The sequence below is a fragment of the Acomys minous genome (assembly GCF_964271855.1).
Source record: "Acomys minous genome assembly, chromosome: 4".
NCBI lineage: Eukaryota > Metazoa > Chordata > Mammalia > Rodentia > Muridae > Acomys > Acomys minous.
The window spans coordinates 130,256,363-130,280,466 of record NC_140486.1 but is presented as its reverse complement, the minus strand read 5'-3'; the positions used below and the strand labels follow the sequence as shown (position 1 = coordinate 130,280,466).

Here is a 24,104-nt window from a genome sequence, read left to right as displayed (position 1 = left end):
AGGCAGGCATTACTTTGGATTTTCTCTCTCATTCCCACCACGTGAGGAGTGTGATACGACCGCATAGCTGGGTGAGGTCATACAGGACTTTGAAATACCTTCTACTTGATTTACTTAACCGTGGAGCTGTTTCCCGAAATAGTGGTTCTTGGCTAGGCTAGAAGTACGCACAAACACAAAGCCCCCTTCCTCAGGAAACTGAAAATGGGACTCTATAACGTCCCCTTGAAGCCACTGTAGGCAACTGAGTATTTATATAAATGCATTTTGCTGTATCATCCCCAAGCATCTGGGTGTGTGAATCTCCAGCCCTGACCAAAAAGGATTCTTCCGTACTTCAGAGAGATGAGGCCTTTGACGTAAATATGTACCTGGGCGCTAAACCACACAGAGCCGCAGTCAGTCCACACGGAAGAGCAGAGCTGTCAATGCATTTGCCATTTTTATTTTGCAATGCGGTAACATCATTCATGACGGGGTGTGATGCAGTTGACAGTGTAATGGAGAATATATCTTTCTGGAGGCTATTTATAACTAAACACTGAGTATCTTAATTACAGTGAAAATTCTGTACAATTTAAGGCTTGGCTCTGAACTAGATTGTAAATATGGACCAGATTTGTAAATAAAACACCTTTTTGTTCAAGTAAAAGAAGAAGAAAAAAAGCAATGAAAAAAAAAAAGGAAAAAGGAAAAAACACAAAGGAAAAGAAGCCCGGTCGGTCTCCCTGGAGTGAATTTTCATAATATTGTAAACTAACAAAAATACAGATTTTCTTCCCAAACAATGATGATTTACATATTGAGGGTTTGCCTAGGTAATTCCGGGAATCTTTCTGGATTGAACGCAGACCAGACAAGGTGACCAGGAAGCATTACATCAATGTGCTAAAATCAGTGCTACCTTATAACAAATTAGAGACAAAGCAAGATGGTAAGCATTAAGTATTTCTAGAGGGTCAGAGAGTCATTACTGGGAGAATAAGAAAACCAGATTAGACAAGGAGAAGATTCAAGTTGTTTACTAAATAAAGTCGGTGTCGGCTCACCTAACCTGACACAGCGTACCTAGACGGCTGGTAGCGTTTTAGGGTAGTTAACATTTATTTGTAAACAGAGGACTTGTCACCTATGAGACTGCGATTCTGTTGAGACTTTAATAATAAACTATGAGAGGCATGGGCTGTTGATGTGTCACATGGGATCACGGTTCACACTGTTGGCTAGGAGCGTGCAGGTAGAATTGAAACAGATATTTTGGTGAAAATTAAAAGTGCTGCTCTTTTGTGATTTTTTTTTTTAATCATTGCTTCATGCAGTATCAATTTAGTGATGCTGATTCAGATTGCTTTATTACGGGAGGGTCTCTCTGCCAGTGTCTTTCATTAATGGTCAAGGTCAGCTCTTCTGGATTGGAATTTTCCATGGACAGACGTAAGTCAGTTGGGTTAGAAGAAGGAGCTCCACATAGGCTCCAGTTTTCCTAATGCTTTACATGACTGGGTTTCATGTGCAAGCTAAGTTATTCCTGTGGGAAGAAATAGTAAATTAGTTTCTCATTTGAAAATATCTGAGAAGTCACAAAAAAGTACATTAGAAGTTAAAGTGCCCATTATGACGGGATGCTGTTACATTGTGCCCTAAAGTTACATCACCCAAGCCCACTGGAGAGAAAAAAACAAAAAAACAAAAAACATTTTCTCTCATTTGCCTTTGTCTTCAAGGATCTTGTTAATTTGAAACTCAGTGAGTTTAGCATTTATTTTTCTTATTTTAAAGAGATAATACTCATTAATCGAAATGCTAAATCTGAAGCGGATCTGGACAAAGGCTTTTCAGTGTCTTATTCAGGAGTACACGTGTGTGTAAGCAGTTGCTACTACAGTCGACGTTCACAGCCCACCCAGGCATGCTGAAGGCCACCTGAGTTCTTGCAGGGCAGGTCCGTGTACACGACAAGCCTGTGCACACAGAAGCAGAGTCTGCTGGAGATGCTGGCCACACCATGACAAGGCATGCAGTTTCAGGAGAAAAACAGGACCATAAACCTGCACTTTTGCCTCCCACAGAATACGGGAAGTATAAGACACTCAAAAAGAGAGTTAGTGCTCGGTTTCAAGCTAAACGGGACAGTCAGAGGCATAGGCATTTGTCTTGGAAGAGTGCACTTCCAAGGGACGGTGCTCTCATCAAAAGCATGGGGGAGTACGGCTAATTTCTCTACAACCACGATTTGAAACACAAATTCAGCTTGTAAGAATCGGGCTTGGTTTTCACTAGCCCGCGTGGCAAGTTAATGAGGAGAATGCAAAGTCCAGAATATGAAGGGAGCAACCGTATGGCCTCGCAAGCAAGGCCCCTCCCCGCTTTCCCTTCTTCCCTGACTGGCATGGGTGCACAACAGTTCTGAAGATGGACTCTCGCCATCCCAGGCAGCCCGGTACCCACAAAGCAGGTCTCCACCTTCTTCATAGCCAGCTCCACAAGTGCCAGTCAGAGAACAAAGGAGGCGGGGCAGGGGTGGGGCTGGGGGCGGGGCAGGGGCGGGGCTGATCAGGCAAAGGATGGAAGCGGCCCATGCCACGTGCCACCTGAGGCAAGCCAGGAGAATCCGTGCCACCTCTTACCTCTGGTCAATCCTCTCCGTCTTCCGGTGTGATTTCTGTCTCTTTATGAACCACTACTTTGGTCACGGACATGTCAGGGTGCTGGTCTTTGGCCTCTTTAATTGCCTGAGCCAGCGCCTATCCCCAGGAAATCACAGAAGGGCAGAAACAAAAAGGAGGTGGGACATGCGTGAGCAGTAGCTAAATCTACACCCACAATTAACAATGGGGTACAATGATTACGGGAAGGATTCAAAGCCATATACTGGGAAGCTAATCCCGAAACTCGTCGTAGAATACATGCTGAAGGGAACCGAAAGGCCAACGTGTTCACACTCACTGCTCCTCCTCACACACACGCTACCTGGTCGTGATCGATGTCCGCGTCTCCCGTGATGACTATCCGCTTCTCAATCCTCGTCTCTGAAATGCCTCCTTTCACAGTCTGAAGGAAGCAGGAGAGCCTTGTGAGTTGCTCACGGGTGGGGGAGGGGTGGGGTGAGGGCAGGAAGTGGCGGCGGCAGCACTGTCATTCATCCTCCCTGAACTACAACAGCACTCTACCACAGGCATTCAGTAGGCTCACTTTCAAAAGTGAGGATGTGGTTGGGTTCTCTGGGTTTGGGTAGGCCCGATTTCTACGCGGTCTGCTCTATGTCCACCACTGGAGCGAGCACCATGGGCTCAACAGAAACAAGCCTAGGGTGACAAATGCATGGGGAACACATGTTTCAGAGCTCGTGTTTAACATAGCTATCTTGGCATCTGGCAGGCAAGCAATGAATTCCTCGTGCTGCCCAATCTGTCGGGGGTTCTGACGATTAGCGCCTTCCTCCAGCTGCCAAGAACACATGCGGGCGTCTGCTCTGCTCACCTTGGTGATGTGCGTGGTGGTGGTGGTACTAGTGGTTTCAGATGTGATGGTCTGTGCGCTCATTAGCACGCCTGGCTCCAGGTCTGCCCCGGGATCAACCTAAGCAAAGACAAGAACATATGCTTGCAGCATGCTGCAGGGTTCCATTTCTTCTCCTCGGGACTGTTTATGCTTTAATGCACTCCACCGAGTGAGTGAACACGGCCCTCCCTCTCTGAGGACTCAATCCGCCAAAGATGGAGAATACTCAAAATCTATTTGTAGCCAGACTGGACATGTGCAGATATTTGCTAGGTATAGACAACCACCACCTGCACAATGTCTGCGTTGTGCATCTAGAGATTATGGAGATTATTCCCGAGGGTGTCAGCAAGTTATAAGGAAATGTGATAGCGTTCTAGCCAAAGGATTGGAGCGCCCACTGATCTGTATATCTGTGGGGAACCTGGAACCCGTTTCTTTGGGAGGAAGGGAGATTGCTTCCCACAGTCATTGCTCAGGTCAGATAGAATGTGAGAGCTGCTTGGAGTAAGGTCTAGGCAAAGCCACAGGCAACCGAGGCTTATGCAACACGAGTAGTGGTTGGCTGAGGGAGACCTTCCTTACCCATAGCTGCATACCCAGGCCTCTGAGGCTTGTGTGTGTCAGAATTATCTGAGGCTTTGGTCAAGTCACCAGTAGCTCCATAATCAATAATCGAACTATAGTATAGCACCGGGTTTGAGAGAGATGCTTTGGATGCTGGATCCTCTAAGCCTCAGATTGACACTGTAGTTACACTTGAATGCACGAAGCCATGAAGTTGCCTCTGGTCTTTATAGACACCTTACCTGTGATGACTCATATGTGATGGTTTTGGTTTCTGTGTGAACTACTGGCACTTCCTTGGTAGAGATTTCTAGCTTTACTCCTCCTGGAGAAACACTGCCCACACTCACGCTTTGCATCTTCACAGTGGACGACTGTGTGAGTGAGTAGGAAGGGAGAGGTTATGGAGCATGCACCCAGTTTGAGCGTCAATCTCTCTCTCTCTCTCTCTCTCTCTCTCTCTCTCTCTCTCCTTAGTGCTTTTGTTCTTGACAAAAGTGTCCATATCAAATAAAGGAGGAGGACAGGGGTCACAGATGCCGGTCTCTCCAAATCCCACAGTGTTGTGGACACAGAATGTTCAAGGCAACGGAAACATTTTAGAGGAAATATAAGGAAACGGATCCCCTCTCCTCAGTCTCCTGGGCAAGCGCTGATAGAGTTAATGTATAAATGATCTCTTATGTTAGTAAAGAGGGGAGGCGAGGCAAGCATCGCGTCATCAGTCACCACCCACCAGTGCTGGGAGAATCTCAGCATCAGTCACCACCCACCAGTGCTGGGAGAATCTCAGCACAAGGGGATAAGAGCAGCTCTGCGAGTTGGAGGAGTGTTTTCTGGTCCTGTGTGTGCGTGTGTGCGCGAGTGTCTGTCTGTGTGTCTATCTGTGTGTCTGTGTGTGTGTGCACGTGCGTGTGTGCGCGCGTGTCTGTCTGTGTGTATATCTGTGTGTCTGTGTGTGTGTGCACGTGCGTGTGTGGTGTGTGTCAGACCACAAGTCTCAGAACTCGGCTCTCTCCTTCTACCGTGGGCTCCAGGGATTGAACTCAGGTCATCAGGCTTGTGTGGCAAGCACTGTTAGCCACGGAGCCATCTTGGTAGCCCTCAGATTTTCTGATATCTAAGCATTGGTTCCCCATGTCTTTTGTCAGTTATAATTTCAATGACAGAAGCCACTTCTTGGAACTACAAATCATCAGTACTTAACTAGTTTCTACGTGACCCCAAATCTGAAAACAAGCGTGGGGACAAGAAAAAGAACAGACGGAAGCCAAAGGCCCACGCACGACAAGGTGTCACATTAAACTTGGCCCCACTTTCACACTGATTTAAACCTCAGGGCACCGCATGACAGGAATAGTTGCTAACATTTACCTCAAAATGAGATTTTTGTTCCAAAGTCTCACATGGGTGCATGGCTGACACCTGCTCCTCCTCATGCGAGACGCTGGCTGGGTGCTCCTGCTCAGGGACAGACTTCTCCCTGTCCTCTCCCCTTTCTTCCTTAGCTGAGCCCTCTTTTTCTTCCACACCGTGAGGATCTGCGGGCGTGGACTGTGCGGCGGGTCCCCTGTCACCCCCGGCTGTGTGGGGAGCATCTCCGCTGGCTTGCGCGGTCATCACCCTCCTCTCCTCTACCGTCACTGTTTCCTGCAGCACCTTCTCCGAGATGAGGGGCTTGGCGTGTGAGGTCGAGTCCACCCCTGTTTCAATGGACTCTGTCTTTGTTTCCAGTTTCTGTGTGGGAAGAGGACAGTGTCTGAGTGGCCCTTCATAAGACAAGACAAAGCGAACAAAGCCCCCAAGGCTGCTGCTCACTAGGACACCCACAGCCAGCATCGAGAGCTCATATGCACAAACACGGATGGAAATAAAAATTAGCTTTCCTTCCCCCAGTCAGCTTTGAGGTGTGCCTGTTACACACACACACACACACACACACACACACACACACACACACACACAAACACACAGGCCTGCACAGCTTCCTTGGAGCATTGGCAAAAGACAGAATACAATAAAGTATGCTAGTGGAAAGAAATAAAAAGGAAGCTTTGCAGGACACCCTTAGGCCCAGTGGATGAGACAAAATGCTTCTAAAATATTAAACGCTATTCAAACGTCCTAACATGGTTGCTTTTGGGTACAGGAACCAGGTTTTCGGAGTGGCGTGGAAGGCACATGACAGACGCGTGGGCCAGCACAAAGGACAATCACTGGTGCAGAGAGGCAAGGCCACTTGGGTGCAAAACACAAACGCACGCCTGCCACAGACTCACAAAGCAGAGCAAATGGGCACAGTCAGAAACACCAAGGATGGGAGCGAACGGCCACCTGCACCCAGCTCTGGGTAGACGACGGCGAGACCCCTCCTATGAACTCTGTGGGTTTTCGCGCAGACTCTAACAGACTGAGGATCTCCGAGCCGTCTGTGAGCTTCTCCCCAGAAGACTGCTTAGTCTGAGTGAAGAAAGAAAGGACAGTCAAGCACGAGAGAGGCACCTCAGACACACAGATCCGAAGCTTGTTAGACAAAACTGGAGGCAGAGGAAAAAGGGAGGAGGAATGGAGGAGACCACGGAGAGAGCTTGGAAACAGAAAAGAATGGGGCGTAACGTAGCAAACTAGGTGGTCACGAGCCCTCGTGTGCTAAAGCGGAGGAGAGTTATGAGGATTAGGGTGGCGCCGATTTAAGCGGGTCAATATCCCTCCCCTCCCCCACGCCAGGTCATTGCAAGCCACAGCAGCGTTATCACGTCTTTGGGAAGGGGCAGCTGGAAATAAAACGCAAAAGTGTTTTGATGCCGACTTTGGACTGCAGTATTGATTTAATCATGGAAATAAAAAGCTGGGTTTGCTGCTCTCAACATAAAGCGAAGCAGCCAGAGAAACAGAAAAGGTTCAGGGTAGAAGGGCGCTGGTTCAAAAAACTCATGCTGGACCAAGTGAGAGCCACTGGTTACCACCACTTGGGATGAGGACGACTCAGTGATGTAGTGAGCAGTGGCGACTGTGATGGCTGGCTCCTGGGTGTACCGCCACTCAGACAGGCTCTTCCTGCGTGGGCCAAAGGGCCCCACCTTTAGGACCTCACATTCTGGCACCTGCTGGGTTTTGGTGAGCCGGGCTTGGGCAGTTGCACCCTCTCCCAGCTCTGGAGCCTTCTGGGCGTCATCTTCTTCAGGGCTTTGCCGACGAGATTCGGCTTCCTTGATGGGCGCCAGGGATTCTGACAATCGCCGCTTTGGGGTCTGGACCTCGGGTCCTCTTCTGGATTTCTCATCAGTCAGGGCTTCTAGGACCTCGTATTCCACCAGCAGGGGACCAACTTTCACGGCCTCTGAAGCGCCTCTCTCTGTCTTCCGCAGGGCTTCCCGCGTGGAGAGCTGCGCTGCTTCTTTCTCCCCGTCTTTAGCTTTCCCAGTCATGGTCACTATTCTCCCAGAGACAGTGTCGTAGGATTTTCCCAGTGTGTATATCTTATGCGTGTTCTCTTCTTGAAGGTGCATCTCTGTGGCCAAGTCAGCAAAGCCATGCCCGTCCATCATGCCAGATTTTAGCACGTCGGCCGGGATCTCACCAGTTTTACTGCTCACGGTCACCACCTTGTAAGTCACAATCTTTTTCAAATCACCATCAGCTACCTCAGTGGGTATTTTGTCTACAATAACCCAATCCTCTGTGCCCTATATTTGAGATATAAAAGCTAAATTAGAAAAGCCGATGGTACCTTGTTTCTAAAATAAGATTAAAAAAAACAAAACATGGCATAAACTACACTTGAGCATGGGGTCGGCCTGAAGCAAAGGATGACTGTTATCTGCCATCTAAGAATTATGACTGCAGTCTCCACTCACAGAAAATACAACTGCAACCCATAATACATTGTGTGGGGCGGCCTTTGAAATTTCAAGTTTCTTCAAATATGAACATACTTTGGCAATGAATTTACAGGGAACCCACTTGACCGTTCGGTCAGCATCCGGTTGCATTTTATCTCAAGATTGGACAGTATAGCTGAGCTACTTAGTGCTACACATGTAGGTGCAAAAGGCACTTCTCCTTGTTTGCTGTTGTCATTCCGTGCTTCTCATGCTGGTGTCTCACAAGGAAGCTGCCGGTGTCCTCCAAGTTCTTCACCTGTGCAAATTCATCTCCTTACCTAGGGAAGTCAACTCATGACTATACTTGCAGCAATGCCCACTGAGGGTCCCTGTATTTGAGGCACGGTAACGGGATTTCCCCTGGCGCAACACTACTGCTCGGATCCTTTGGTAAGTAAGACTTAGCGGCTTGTAGAGTTGTTCCGAGCTTAACTATAACCGAGGTTCGATGTCTCAGTAATTTGTGTCCCACACGGCAGAAGAAAGGTAAGGAACCTTGGCCTGCAGGAGCGCTAACAGGATGACGAGGTAACAGCTGACCAGCCCATCAGGTGACAGAGGGCAGGCCAGACCACAGCAGCTGCGCATTCTGTTTTACGACTTAAACTAGGGCGCTATGTTTTGCATTTACTATAGCCTGAAAACTTGAGTCAAGATACGTGCTTGTGTTAAGCAAAATAATTACGGGTTGATCTACATTTTGTCACTGGACTGAAATAAATGAATTGAAAAAAAAGTAACCTCTACAGTCGATGGGACAGTTTTCTGGAAAATTACTTGATGAGCAGTAGACACAGAATCGGTGGAGACTCCGTCCCCCATGTTCTTAACCACACTTGGCTAGTAAGAAAATCAATGTCAGTTCAGAGCCTTCAAATTCAGTCAAGGTCGCTTGCAACAGTAGCAGTCTCCAGATGAAAACAGACAGTGAGGGAGAGCCGAAGCTTCAGTGGTAATTTTTATCATGCAGAAGTCATGGGCAATACGTAATTGATCACTAACACACTGAGAAAAATCCCCTTTCCCAAAGTCTAAGCAAATTAACACCCCCCCAGCTTCAAACAAACAAACAAACAAACAAACAAAAAATCTAAAGAAGTTAAAAACTGGACACTTTGGTGACACTGGAGACCTAAGAGTGGTTTTTTACATGAATATTTGTGTTGGCTTTTTACCTGAGACTCAAGGAATGGTGAGCTTCCTTGCTGTAAAAACACAACTTTCTCAGAACTCTCTCTCTCTTCTTTGGTCTGTTTGAATAAAGGGGGTTGGGTTGGAAAAGAGGGAGGTAGACAGTTTCCAGAAAGACGAGTTAGGAAGTGGTACCGCATCACCGATGTAGTCACACCACGCATGTTTTCCTTGAAGAATTACCAACGTGAAAAATGTTCTAGAACCATTTCAAGTTCTAATAATCATTTCCAAGGGGCAATGTTATTTTCCGAAATGGATGCTCACAGAGCTCAAGCACTTTACATTTTCCGCAAACACAGAACACACTGGAGCGGTATCCAGGGTTTCTCTCATGGCCCTAATAGTTCTAAAAGAAAATGTGACGACACTATCCTTAAAAGTGAAGGTAGGAGGACACACTCTCTTCTATTGCTGACAAGTATCCAACCATGTCCTCACTCACAGGCTGCTTGGTGAGGACAGGTATACACATGGAGGGCACATTGGCCATTTGTGCCTGTTACCTTTAACTGTTAACTTGATAAAGCCAGAGGTTTTTTTTGAGAAGGAGACCCCATAAACAATATACCTTTATGAAAACTCTTTGGAGTTCAGCCCACATTCAAAACCATATATCAAAAACAGAAACAGCTAACACAGTGTGATAGGCTTAGAAGGAAAGTCAGAGCATGGCCTACCTTCCAACCCAACCAGTCCTTCTAGTAATGAGCTGACTATTATTAGCCTCCTGGTCATTTAATAAGAACTACATCGAATTGCTTGCCTATAGGAGGTTGTAGGGGAACATCTGGAACATTCTGTAGGACTTACTACAATAATATTATCAGACAACTTTATTTTCTTTTATCTTTTGTTGTTGTTTTTTCTGAGACAGGGTTTCTCTGTGTAGCCTTAGCTGTCCTGGACTCACACTGTAGTCCAGGCTGACCTCAAACTCACAGAGATCCATCCGCCTGCCTCTGCCTCCCGAGTGCTGGGATTAAAGGCACACACCACCATGCCTGGCCTTAAGACAACTCTTTCTACTGGGTGGTAGTAAGTAACCCATTTTCATAGGAGAAAATAACTCCTATCCTCTTGCAATTCTGGAGGAAGACATTGCAAAAGATAAAATTTACTATGAGCAATTGTTAGATGCAGATTAAAAGCTTTCAGTCACAACCTCTTTTTTAAATAGAAGTGAGGAACGGGAAGAGAAGTTCAAAATTTACAGGTGCTCTTCCAGAATAACAGTTAGACCTCTCATTATAATACTGAGATGAATGTTATTCCAAAGATAAAAGCTAGGGAAAACGTCTGGCACCTACACAGTAGGTTTCAGGAAACCTCCTGGCTTTAAAAAAAACAAACAAAACCTAATTTAAAAAATATGTGCCTGTTATTGGAAACATCAACAAAAACAGCTTACATAGGAGGGTAGGTACAAAATTAAAGTGTATTCATGGTCTCCTTCCCAACCCAGCCAGTGCCTCTACTAATGAAGAGATGCGCTTCTGATAAACTGAGGCCTCTACATATGTGTCTTTATCATGGCTAGGAACACAGCCATGTGCATATGCTGCCACTGTATTTAGTTAGTAAACATTGCTCTGCAATGTACTTGGGGGCAAAGTGCTGTTCTGGGACACACATTCACAGCACGGAGTCTCTGGGTTATCAAGCTTTTTTTTTTTTTTTTTTTTAACCAATAACTGTTAGGGAGCAGGTGAACTTGCAAACACAAAGCAATATTGTATTAGATGCACTATACGTGCTAGGCTCACGTATATGGAACACAGCTGTGAACGTACAGCTCACCTGCAGAGGAAGACAGTGATGGTACTGCACAGGGAATGCTGCTTTTTCACTGGGACTGGGAAAATTTTGTTATGCAAGTAATCAGTGAGGAACACAAGTCTAAATTGTGCTCACCTATGAGCAGTGTGCAAGGCCTCCTGGGAACTATCGGTACTCAGTGTCACAGATCACATGACTCTTACATGAGCTGATCTGTTTCCTAATGTTCACAAGGACTTGATTTTATCTACCACTTGGGGGCACCTCTGATATTTCTCTGCTATTTCTTAAAACATTTGAAACTTGAAATCACTGGCAATCAAAGTCTGACTTTATGTATGGTAAACGCATGACATTCTCAGAATATGATCATTATTAGTTCACCATTCATTTTTAAATATTTTCTAACTGTTCATAAATGGTAGCATTTTAAAGAGAGAACAATTACTATTAATCACTATAGATAAAAAGATGATAACATTAAAATCTAAAGTTATTAAATTTTTTTTCAAAATACCATTTCTTCACTGAAATTCATCAAAAAACCAAAACAAAATGGAAACCAAGTAACCTGGGGTCATAAATTTGATTCTAAGTCTCTTCCTTGTTCTGACAGAAAAGAATTTATCTTATTTGGGATGCAAATTTTAAAAAAGATAAATTAAATATTTCTATGTAGATAGAACTGGGCTTCTCTCTACCCTGGATAATTAAAGTGGCCAAATCAAATGACAGAGTCATACCAAGTAATCTGTATCCTTTGAAAAATGCCTCCTCTCCAAAATAAAACTGATTGCTCTTCGGTCTGTAAATGAATCTGCTTTGTACATACCTACCTGGAGGCTAAAGTGACTGTCTGGCTTTTTATAAAGCAGGAGAGAAAAGCCGAGGTATAAATATAGAAACTGGAGTTGACTTAGACAATGGGATGCTTTAGCTGCTCTCTGCGCTGTCTATGGAGCTCCCAGCTGGACTTGGATGTCACTGACAAGTGTCTGCCCCTAAGGGGATGTAGAGCCACTCGCCCAGCTGTCTAGGGAAGCGCATGGCCCTGAGAGGACAGCTCCCATCCCTCAGGAGCCAAATCACCTGGCCACTGCTTTCCTGAAGCTTCCTGTTACCCAGTATGCATCATTCTCAAGCCCGGACAAAAGCCTCCTGAGGTTGCATCTGTGTACAGGAGGGATGGCACATGGGATCCCCGCACAGTTTAGCAGAGACGTGACAGCAGCCACCAATGCCAGCTCTGGACTCCTCCAGTCTGTGGACCCAAGCGGCAACGCCCTTTAGCCACTAAGGGATGTTTGTGTTTGGTTAAGTGGGAAAGAGCCTCCCTTGGCTGTGTCCATTGCTTGCAGGGACACAGGGAAATCAGGGCCATTCAGGGAACCGTACATTTGGGGCGGTCAAAGCACCACATCTTCCAACTACAAACCCAGCACCATTCCCTAAGATTCGGAGTAAGACGTTTTGTCAGCCTTTACGGCGTTGACTTTTACAGTCTTCGTGTTTATTAACATCTTACAAATTTGCATTCAGAACGGCTATCTATCTATCACCCACCGTTTCCTTCACCATCCACGCGAGAAGATGCGATTTTCTTTCTTTGTTTTGCTTTGGTTGCTATTTGTTGTGTGTACTTATAACTCAGGCCAGTATCTAACATCTTAGCAGAAGAAGAGTAACCCAGATTTTAAAATTACAATAAAATTTATGACAGCCTAGCAGGTAAGTGACATGATTTAACGTGTGGTGTGTGCATGTGTGTGCGTACGTGTGCATGCACACCTGTGTATATGTGTGAGTGAAATCACACCCGTGTCACAGGACGTATAGGAGGTCAGAGGACAGCATTTGGCTCCTGTCTTCTACCTCGGTTGGGGCGGGGTTCTTGTTGCTTGCTGCTGTATATGCCAACCCAAGTGGCTCCGGAGTCCCGGGCACTCTCTTGTCCCTGCCTCTTTTTGTAGCAGGGACGTTTGGACTACAGAGGCACATCTGGTTTTAGGGTGCGTTTTGGGGGAATCAAACGCCTGTCCATGTGACTGCGCGGCAAGAGCTTTACTCAGCGAGGGAGCTCTTCCCGTAGTCTGCAAGCGATATTCTTAATGACACAAAGACTGTAATGATGAGATCAAACTGACAGGCAAGTTTCGTCTCTTGATCCTTAAGCAATTTGAACGGAACTGGTGTTTAACGGTACAGGGAGACTTTGGTACAATATTCTTGTTTATTCTGCCTAAAAGGAACTTTTTCAGAGCAACTCAGATGGGCAGCCAACGCTTCCCTTCTCGGCTGGGCCTGGGTTTGTCATGAGTACAGTGACAATGAGATCCTGGGGCTTCTGATAAACAGCGCTCAAAGCAGGTTAAAAGTGTGATGTGCAGTAGATGTAACATGACACTTATTTCCTCTGCCAGGACTTCAGCACTGCACGCACACGGTCATTTAAAGGCGTGCTCCCACACAACAGTTGGAGTTGTAATTTTCTATTCTGTCACAGCTTCTTGGGCAAATATCTTACAAGAAAAAGGTCTTGATAAGGTGGCTAATCAATACAGTGCTCTAAAGATGCAATTTCCAAAAAACCGATTTGTTCTGAAAGAGGGAGGTAGCAGGATGCTCTCTAATGAACGATCAAATGGCCGCTACACCCACAGAGGGGGAGCCATGGGGTGACACAGCTGAGCCCCAAATATGTCATTTAAAGTCAATTTTCTTATATGGAAGTCTTACTGGAATAGGGACTTCTGTTATCTGCTTTTCCATTTAAAAAAAGAGATCAAACACTGATTCAGAATTTAGTTAAAATAACCAGTCATAACTAAAATAAAAGATATTAAATTAAATAAAAGCAAAAAAATTAAATAAAAGCCCAGTATTATATGCCAGATAACATTTGTCCTGAAGTGCTATCAGTCTCCGGCCTCCCATTTCAACAGCAGACAGTCTTATCAGGCCTCATTTTCCAAGTAACAAGAAGCATACATGTAGGAGAAAAGATGTCTTTACAGAAAGCTCTGGTCCACTAAGAGATCGGCTTCTCCCAGGTCAAACTGACAGTAAAGGTAAGAGTCAGGCGATGAACCCTCGAGCCTCCCTGCCCTTGCCAGGCCATTCTTAGCACAATCCGATGCTGAGACCCACTCTTTAGTCACCTGCTGCTTACCTGGTAGCTTTCCTGGGAGCACTGAGCGCCTCATGCCAGCTCTCACCACACCCTCTTCCTAGTCCCAGATCCTAGGAGAAGCAATACCGCTGGGCAGAAGACGCCAGTCCCTGGCTCAAATACTGACCTCTTCAGGTACAAGTGGCTCAATCATGGGAGCGTCCTCCTGCCTGGCGGCCAGTCGCACGGGGGACGTGGAGAGCCTCTTTTCCCACTCGTTTGTCAAGGCAGTCTCTGTAGAGGTTTCCAAGAAGGTTCTTTTCAGCTCGCTAATGTTGGTTTGGTGTTTCATCAGTTCATCTTGAGTTTTATCTAGCTCCTAGATACAGAGCAAGAAGAGTCCAACAGTCAAGACTTTCACAATGGTTTTCTATTCCTCTCTCTTTGTAAAGTTTACCAAACACATTAGTAGCCAAAGGGAAACTGAATTTGGATCAGGGTTCAAGACACTACCACAAGCACTCCTGTGTAAATGTAGTATTTCCAGGAAAAGAGAAAGAAAAATAATTTAGTTTCACACAAGCATAAAAAAAAAATAAAAAGTTAAAGGTGAATTTTAAGGAATATAGTTTACATGTAACCAGAGAGGATTAAAACAAACACACACACCGGAAACGGGAATCTAAGTCTAGAAGAGAATAAGGGATCAGAGTGTGCTGAGAAATCACACGCAGTCACTAGCAGCAGATCACACAGGTCATGCAGCATGGTTGAGTCCACAGGTATGCCATGAGGGAGAACCACCACACACAAACATGCACTGGTGTGTACCAATACCAACCTCTAACATAAGATTACTATGTTTGACATACACATTTTCACCCTTTATTCGCTTAATCAGACTAGTCTGAAAAAAGGGGAGAAGAGAGGGAAAGGTAAGGGACACGGTAGTCAAGGGAACAAATGCCATTTTGCACACCGTCGGCGTGGTGACCGAAGGGGGGACATGCAGAAAACATCTGAACATGGCCGACAGACAATGACTTATTACACACTGGCCTGGGGTGAGGGGCTGTTGTATGTTTAGTTTTCTACCTGTGCCTTGAGCTCTGCATCCTCCTCCTGGTCCGACTGTCAGCGTGAAGAAAGAGTGGGAGATACAGACTTACCAAGCATTTACTCTAAGGTTGGAGACTGCGGTCTACGGCCTATACACACTCAATGTCAGTGGGTACTCTTTTGCACTCACGTGCAATGCTTTGAGGAAGCCTCGAAAGGACAAAGCAGCAAAGGGCTCCTTGCTTGGTGGCTTGACAGGCAGATGTGTATGCTTTGAAAAAGTGAGGGAAGGGGCTGTCCTAACTGAACATTAGTGAAGGCTTTAGAGTCTGGAAGTTGGGGAATCAGTCCACAGCTCCTACGAGTGGCTGTCATGGGGTAACGACAGCCCCGCTATCTGCAAGACCTCACGATGATTATACGTCAGCTCCGGTAACTTCTAGTTACTAGAGGGCAGGACTGCAGCTCCACGAGCTTAATATATAGCATCCTGCATTTTAAAACCGTGTGGAACCTTGGCTTCCCTGTAGTTACGTACTTTTTTAAAAAAATTATTATTATCTTCTTTTTCACTTTTGTGTATCAGTGTTTTGCCTGCACCCGTGTCTGTGCAGCACTTGTATGCCTGGTGCCTGCAGAGGCTAGAGGAGAGCTTTTGATTCTCTGGCACTGTAGTTACAGATAGCCCTGTGCTACCAGGAGGGTGCTGGGAATCTAAGTCCCGTGAAGAGCAGCCAGGGCGCTGAGCCACTGAGCCATCTCTCCAGTCCCCACTTTGTTCCTGAGGCAAGGGCAGCAACCTCAGGCTATGAAGCACTGGGGTTGCAGGTACGAACTGTACACCCAGGGGGACCTTTATACTTAAATGAGTTTCAGAGGGGGAAAAGATTGATTTACACAGAAAGGAAGGAGGTGTAAACAAAGTCAATCACCATCAACAGCATTATTAGATCATTCTTTAAAATTAAAAAAAATAATTTTTTAAGTTAAAAAGATACACATTAAAAATATCTCACAGACAACCCATTATCCTTCTTTTTCCAGTTTTAAGGGCCTAGCTTATTCTTGGCCTGACAATGAACTACCAGAGGCCACAGCCCATGGACCAGCATAAGGCTGTTTCTCAGCACAGCTCTCTGACCACAGCTTGGTGTTCTGCTCCTTTTAAGACCAGAGTCAAACTACAGGTGAGAACAGGTCACGCTCAAGTAAGTAGCCCTAAGCAAAGCGTCCACTCTGCCTAGAGCTCCGCGTTTTCTGTTTTGTTTTGTTTTTGTTGAGACAGAATCTTGCTGTATTGCCCAGGCTGGCCACAAATTTTGTCTCAGCTTTCCAAGTGCTGTTATTACAGGTGTGCACAGCCACCTCTTAGCTGGTGTCAGATTTCTTACCAGACTGGGGGACCAAGGAGCTTTGTCTGCACATCCCTCTGACATAGTGATGCTGGTGACACAGAGGGAAGGGACCATGTACACAAGGGCGACAGGACATCAGCCCAGTATTGGGGACAAGCTGATTCTTAAACATGGGTCGGATTACAGCTCTTTATTTCTTTTAGGTTTCACAATGTGCCAGATTACACAGAGGCACACACTTGCTTTAGTGCCATGAAGCAAATTGAAGAATTGTCATAGAGACTTAAGACTCACTCCTAGTATTTATCAGGTTTGGACGCTCTCTACCAAATGCACTAGCCTGTGGCTATTTACAACTATCTCTTACAATTCAAGGTGTAGGGTTTTTTTTGTTTTGTTTTGTTTTGTTTTTGGCAAAGAAAAGGAGCAACCTGTGCACTTGGTTATAAAGAGACTGGGAAATGGTGCCACGCTGTTATCTTCTACTTTAAAATGTCATGATTTATAAATTGTGGCTTCCTAAGGAAGAAACCTTATAAAATATCACCAGAAAATAATGTTTTTTCTGAAGACATTTTCAGTTAATTGATACGTAGAGAGCGTTTATAATACTTTTAATTCTCCCCAGAAACTCAAGCAGAAAGTATGGTTATTATTGAATTATATAAAAACACGGCACGTGGCCTAAAGTAAACTCTGTCACAAAGTAAAACCTAAATTTTTCTGGCATCGTGAGAAATGAGCATCGTGATTTCCATACTCTGTATTGTTTTTACTGTATTCTTTAAACATTTTAGCCGTATGTCTATGTGTGGGAGCGTGCCCACATACGAGTGCAGGCGCCTGTAGAGGCTACAAGCATCTGAGTCCCCCGGGGGGGGGGGGTTGTCCCACATGGGCGCTTGGATGCCCTCCTAGCTGCTGAGCCATCTCTCCACCTTTATTGTATTTTAATTGCTACTAATAGAACAGATTTGAAGAATAGCAAGTCACATACACATCTAATATATCTTAAAGACTTAATTCAGGAGAAACAATAGGATGCTGTCTTTTATGCTTTGCACTTTTTTTTACAAGTAGTAATTTGCTGGTTCCTTATCGAATTTTTTTCCCCTGAGAGTGACTTGTGTTATAGCCAAGGCCTCAAAAATGTGTTAAATATTACTTTAATAAGATTAGCTGGCCATTGGGGTTTTAAAGATATATCTGTATCCAGCCGGTATGATAATTCCGTTCTCTGTGAGCCTTCTGCCTTACTGATCATGGCTAGCATGCACAAACAGCCTTCGATCTCTGACAGGGGAATCACTGTCCTCCTCTCCTGCCTTCCTGCTCCTCTTCTGTCTTTAGGGTATTGTCCTCAGACAACTGATTCTCAAGATGTAACCCCAAACCGGCCATGGTGGCACACGCCTTTAATCCCAGCATTTGGAAGGCAGAGTCTGGTGGAGCGCTGTGAGTTCAAGGCCAGCCTGGTCTACAAAGTGAGTATAGGACACAGAGAAACCCTGTCTTGAAAAACAAACAAATGTAACGCCCAAGACTTTTGGGAACCAGTTAGAACTGTAAGTCCCACGCTTTCCTCAGCCTCTCGGAACCTGAAACATGAGGCCAGGATCATTCAGATCACTTTGATAAAAGCCACAGTTTGAGAATTGCTGGCAAAAAAACAAGCAAACCAAAACCTAAAAGCAAAGCAAAACTTATTGGGCTTCTGTGGAGTCAGCTTTTCTTTCCAGTCCGAAAGCTAAAACGGAGACTCCTCCCACAAAGCATCTGCGCCAGGAAACCCCTGCGCTCCAGCCTTAGCCTCACCTCGGTGGCACTGGTTTCCCCATCAGCCGCGGTGTCTGTCCGTTCACTGTCAGTCTGCGGATCACAGAAGCCAGCAGGTCCGAGGAGGAAGCAGGGACAGAAAACAAACCGGTCTGGTCAAACAGAGCACACGCCGGTGGGACCACTCACTCTCTTTCTCTGGGATCCGTGGAATCCCACCTTCCCACGGAGGGGGGTATGGGTATGCGCAAAGCAAAGAAGAGGCAGAGCTTGGGGGTCTTCAGCAGAGCCCCTCCGAGGTCAAGACCCGAGGCGCACACACAGTGGGCCGCCCTGAGCTGTCTGCTTTTACAGTTCAGAACACCAGGTTGTCTCCCCTCCCCCACCCACCTTCCCCTGATGCCCCTAAATGCTCTCCTAAGAAAGCCGAACACAAATCAAACGGAGGTTCATTTATACATATTTTACTCTAGCGATGCCACATTAGGAAAGTAAATAAATTTAGATTTATGCTAATAGCTACTATAATAGTCACTGGACTTTCAGCCCCTCATTTATACCGTTGGATCACCCACTATGACCACCAGGCTGTCTGCATTACCAGTTAATGACTAGAGCGTACACTGGTGAATCGCAGGCATATATTTCATATAGAAAAAAAAAACCACAACTTGATTCTTCAGATAGCGTTGCAAATGGGTAACAGCCCTGTTGTTCACTTTGCCCCACTCTCCGATATAAAGAGGTATAGTCAAATATGCATTTAAACATCCCATCGCAAGAGGACCATTCAGATGATGCGAATGATAGTAATACTAAATTGAAAACAAATAGAAAGAGACATCTACTCAGAGACAAGTCAAACAAAGCACAGCATTTGGCAGAACCGAGGGTTCGGGTGGGGGTGGGGGAAGTTGAAGAGCCGTTTCGGGCCTCACTTTTAACACTCATGTGATTTGATGTGATTAAAACAAACAACTTTTGAGAAGATGAGCCATCAAGTGCAAAGTGGCTTTTCATCCACACATTTCAACCAATTATTAGTAAATTCCCGTCAGTCTAGGCCTTGTGGCTAATATGCTGAAGGCCAGCACTGGCATTAGGGGTTGTGGTTCTAAGTACAACTCCGATGTCCAACTGATGTTAGAAATGGTGGCTGGGGCTGCTCTGTCTTTCTTTTTAAAATTTACTTAGTTTTACTATTTTATGTGCATTGGTGTTTTGGTCTGTGTGTGGGTGTCCAAGGACTGGAGTTACAGACAGGTGTGGGCTGCCGTGGGCTGCTGGGGGTTGAACCTGGGTCCTCTGGAAGACCAGCCAGTGCTCTTAACAGCTTAGCCATCTCTCCAGCCTGTTTCATCTCTCCTGATCTATCTGGCCAGGAGAGTTCCCTCACACTATCTCAAACTTTGGTTTTACATATTCCTAAGACAAAGGAATTCACCTGTGCACTTACCAGCTGTGCCTGAGAATGGAGAAAAAAAAAATGTAAGAGATATTTTTCAATGACCTGAGAACTGCAGTTTAAAAAGTGGGGCAGAATTAGTGTCTACTCATTCTCCTTTAAAGGGAAGGCATGGCTGTGGTAACCCCAGGCCTCCACGCTGACAGCCGGGGAAAGGGTAGTTTGGATTAGTACAAAACACAGAATAACTTGAAGACATTTTTAGGCCTTCAAGAAAATAAGAACCACTTGCGTTTGGAATACTAACTGGCTGCAACAAACACATCTAATGCTATTGAGGAAATTCTCCCCCACTTATGAATTTGCCAACATCTTAGCATTAGAACGAGGGGTCTGATGTCAGACCATGCTCAAATCCTTCTTTTCAAACCTGTGACCCACTGGGCATATTTCATAGTTTAACCCTTTTTTCCCCATTGAAAATGGAGATAATAAGAGCTGTGCCTATATTCATAAGAGATATCAAATGCTTTATGGAATTCCTGTCACACAGAATCAAAAATTGCCAGTGGCAACTGAAATGTAATATATTGTTAGCTATTACTCTGATGTTCCTAGGTATCAAATGTTGGTCTTTTCTAAACGCCTCCAGAACCTGGGTGCAGGGCATGTGCCTGTAGTGAGGCATGAGGACCAAAAATTCAATGTGGTCAGAAAAAACCTCCATTGTAGACGCCTTGAAATTCCTACCGTATAGTCCAATCTATCAACAACAGTAATAATAACTGAATAAAGAAGTTTTGGGTAGCAGCAGTTATTTATATTGATATTATTAATAATAATAAAACATGACTGTGACTACACCACACTGCAGAAGGACAGGGTGCCATGAGTGATTGTGCGGCACCATCTTTACACAACTTAAAGTTATAAGCCAGTTGATGAATTAATTTTTCTTACATACTTGATTATTTGAATAAATCTCCCTTTCCTTAGTATTATAAAAATTACTCAGAAATCCATATATAATCCCGTCCTATGCTATGGTAAACTAAATTCATCTTAGTGTTTCATGGAAGGTGATTTGATATTCTGCCTCTTATTTTACCATTCTGAAAGCTGAAGAGAAATACTGCTGCGCCAACTGCTTCATTATCTGAAGTGATTAAGTGCGTGTATGCTGGGTCTTGCTTTTGAGAAAGCCAATAACTGATTAACTGTCTACAACACAAGGAAAATGTAGAAAGGTTCATTGTCATTAGTGATTTTGCGAAACAAAAGGGGCAGAGATGAATTGCGTTTTAAGAACTCATCCAGTTTGGCTGCCAAAGCACTTGAGGCCTACAGGGTAAAATAAGCCATGTAAACAAGTGGTATTTTAAGAAATGGGAGGACCCAAATACGAATTTTTCATCTTAAGATGACTAGATTGTGAGGCTCTCAACACCTGGGGTTGAGTCAATGTTGAACAGATGGCCAAACCCAAAGCCTGGGGGTACAGGGGTGCTAGCTCGGGCGGGCGCCAGGAGGCTGGGGAATACGGGGAATGGAGGCTGCACTGGCCAGTGTTGGCTCAGCCTCACAGTGTGCAGCACTGAGGACTGGGGCAGGAGAAGCGCCCACCCAGTGTGGTACCCAGGAGCGTAAAGCGGGGGATGCTGTGATTTGCTTTGCTGATGTAATGCAGACATGCCCAGGTTTAACACTGGCTCTCATGCACCAACTCCCACAACATGTAGACCCTGGATTAGGCACAAGATCTGTGTGGTTAGCACGAGAGAAGTTCAAACGAACGGTGGCTCGGGACTGAGAAGAGCAGGTGAGCATGGGGACTTACTCTCTGCCCAAAGAGAAAACAAATTTCCACGTTGGCAACCTGTCAGTGGTCTTTGCAGATAATGTGCTATCCCCAGCAGCAGCACGTTCAAGTGCTGTTCCATCTGATGGTGTTGCCACTGTGACAGTTGTATTAAAAGCCTAAGGTTTAAAGTGGCTCCCAAAGTCTATTGCAATAGAAACATCGTTAGCTACTTGTGCACACACACAGAACCTGGAAAAGGACTCTTGAGCATTAATGAGTTGGAACACCTAGGCTCCCCTTTAAAACACCTGTGGGAGCATTCAGGTTTGCCCTTTGCTGCTCTGAAACAGTCGCCGGCTACTAAAGGTAGATGCTGACACATTTTAGCAGCTCCACACACTAACAAATGTGGGCTAAATTGCCACTTTCTAGCTGAGCATGGAACCAAACTGACCTCTCTTTCTTTCTTCTTTCTTTCTTTCTTTCTTTCTTTCTTTCTTTCTTTCTCTCTCTCTCCCTTCCTTCCTTCCTTTTTCTTTTTTCTTTTTTTTTTTTAATGTGTTGTCTCGACTTTGTGATTTTCTTCTAAGGCAAGGAGTGCTTGGCTTGTCTCCGGTCACATACAGTGCTTGCCTTGAGGGAACAGGCAAGTTTGGGTGAACACATGACAGCCAGTGCCTCTGGGGGGCAGCTTCTGGTCTTTGCCCTGTGTTCTGACTGACATCCTTTGCAAGGGAAACTGCTGCACTGTTTGTGGGGCTGTGGAGCCATGGGAAACAGAGCAGTTCAGAGGAGAAGCTGCTTGTTACCCTAGTGGCTGGGCTGGGGGGCAAGAGGGGGACAGGCTCAGAGTTTGGGGTTTTCTCCCATTATAAGATCACCTGGCCAAGGGCCAGACACGTCAAGCCTGGCTGTTGCACACTCAACTGTTGGGCCTTTCGCTGCTGTCTGATACACACATGGGTATGACCAGCATAAAGCGAGGAAAGAAACCTGTCCCGTCCCTTTCTGGACACCACAGCATTACATATGTGGTTCCTGTGGTTCTTTCCGGCCCGAGTGGGATAAACTGTGGTAGGCATTCCCTCTAACCCAACAACGAGAACTTGTAACTCATTCCAAAACTTTTGGGATCTGGAATTTGGCATCCCGTGGGAAGGAGAAACAGGACAATTTGGGGATGCTACTTGAACACAATGATATTTAGCCTCTACCACAATCCCTTGGTCACAATCCCATCTGCCTCTGCATCTTATTTAAGTTGGAAGCTACTTATTTGTATTATATGGGATTCAACTTACTCGACCGTAACTGAGAAGAATCTGTAGCTAAGACATGACCTTTCCACAGTGAGTGGGGCGTTTGAAGCTGCATTCTGCTGAGTCCTTACTTAGCCCACGTCGAACTCGGTGGGTCGCGTGATGATTACAGCGAGCTATAGACCGCTACAGCCACATGGTGTTGTGCCTAACCCTGGGGCCTGGCTTGGACTCCCCAACACGAAAAACCCTCAACGTAGTGGCACAGACGATAAATGAGGCTCTGAAAGTAGGACCAGTGTCGCAGCAGCCAGCTAACACTGTTTCGGACTGAAGCACGGAACACGCAGGGGAAGTGTGTTCTATGCTGAGGTACACACCTCTTCTTCTGAACTGTCACTCGGGTCATTGTCTAGGGAGGCGCTCAAGGAGGCCGCCTTGGGCTCCAGGTAGCAGAGGCACAGAGCCAGAGGGAAGGAGAGAGTGAGGGCGTATGGCACTGAGAAGGAAGCAGACAGCAGGAAGAAGAAGATGAAGAGGAAACACGGTAGGAGGGAGGGCGAGCGGATGGGCAGGAAGTGCTGCCAGCTCTGGGGCAGCAGGTTGGTTTCGGACAGGTTGGGGAACGAGAGGTACCCGTCGTCGTCTAGGAGTGAGGGGAATGACTCAGGGAGCTGTAAGGAGAAGGAAAACAGCGTGGCTCCTTTGCCGGTCTGCTGCCTGTAACTAAATGCCATGTCCTGGTCCCCTCCGTAAGCCTTGCCCTGGCCGTCGGACTCCGAGGCTGGCTCAGCCTGGGGCAGCGCGGAACCGGAGCTTTCCTTCTCCTTACGCCGCCTGCGGAGCTCTGTGGGAGATGCGGGGTCAAGATGGGCTGGTGGGGGTGACAAGGGACATGAGTCGGTGCCATGCCCGGGTGACTGATGTGAGAGAGACAGGGAAAGACAGGAAGCAGTCAACATGGATGCAAAAAGGACAAAAAGAAAAGTGCAATTAGTTAACGGTTCTCATGGGCATCAACACAAAACTGTAAAAACAAGAGCTTTAAAGCAGTCAGGCTGCTTGGCAGCGACGCTCAGGGGGACTAAGGCTCTCCTACTAGACCATCACACAACAGGCTGAGGTGTCGTTAAAGGTCAGGTCGTACGTCGCTGTGGAGAACCCAGCATAAACACGTTTGAAGAGCGAACAACTCTAACCAGTGAAAACCAAGACTTTCAATAGCGCCTTCTTGACCTCTAGGTAACCGACCAGCCCCACAGCTCAGTGGGGTTAAACATAAGAATGAAATTCGATTCAAATTTGGACTGCATTCAAACAATTTCTAACCATCTCTCCTTCCTTGGTTAGCCAACTAGACCCCAAACTGGTGGGTCTCTGAATCGCGAAGTTTCTGGCCCCATTCCTGTCAAAGAACA

At 45.9% G+C, this 24,104-nt stretch overlaps 1 protein-coding gene across 18 annotated transcripts in view; it reads right to left on the bottom strand.

Moving 5' to 3' along the window:
• Window positions 1-423: 423 nt before the first annotated feature.
• Window positions 424-24,104, bottom strand: part of EPB41L3 (erythrocyte membrane protein band 4.1 like 3) — a 146,985-nt gene continuing 123,304 nt past the window's right edge. For 4 of the 18 annotated variants that reach the window (XM_084780487.1, XM_084780498.1, XM_084780499.1 and 1 more), the window contains exons 13-25: window positions 23,067-23,606; window positions 18,261-18,314; window positions 15,127-15,162; window positions 14,219-14,410; window positions 9,128-9,202; window positions 7,032-7,754; window positions 6,403-6,528; window positions 5,443-5,805; window positions 4,311-4,442; window positions 3,481-3,579; window positions 2,971-3,051; window positions 2,628-2,744; window positions 424-1,528 (exon numbers count right to left, since the gene is read on the bottom strand). In XM_084780487.1, coding sequence (XP_084636613.1) covers window positions 2,634-2,744; window positions 2,971-3,051; window positions 3,481-3,579; window positions 4,311-4,442; window positions 5,443-5,805; window positions 6,403-6,528; window positions 7,032-7,754; window positions 9,128-9,202; window positions 14,219-14,410; window positions 15,127-15,162; window positions 18,261-18,314; window positions 23,067-23,606 — 2,532 coding nt within the window. In that variant the 3' untranslated portion in view covers window positions 424-1,528; window positions 2,628-2,633. The remainder of the gene's footprint in view (window positions 1,529-2,627; window positions 2,745-2,970; window positions 3,052-3,480; window positions 3,580-4,310; window positions 4,443-5,442; window positions 5,806-6,402; window positions 6,529-7,031; window positions 7,755-9,127; window positions 9,203-14,218; window positions 14,411-15,126; window positions 15,163-18,260; window positions 18,315-23,066; window positions 23,607-24,104) is intronic. The other 14 variants (XM_084780502.1, XM_084780504.1, XM_084780503.1 and 11 more) reach the window with 9 other exon arrangements.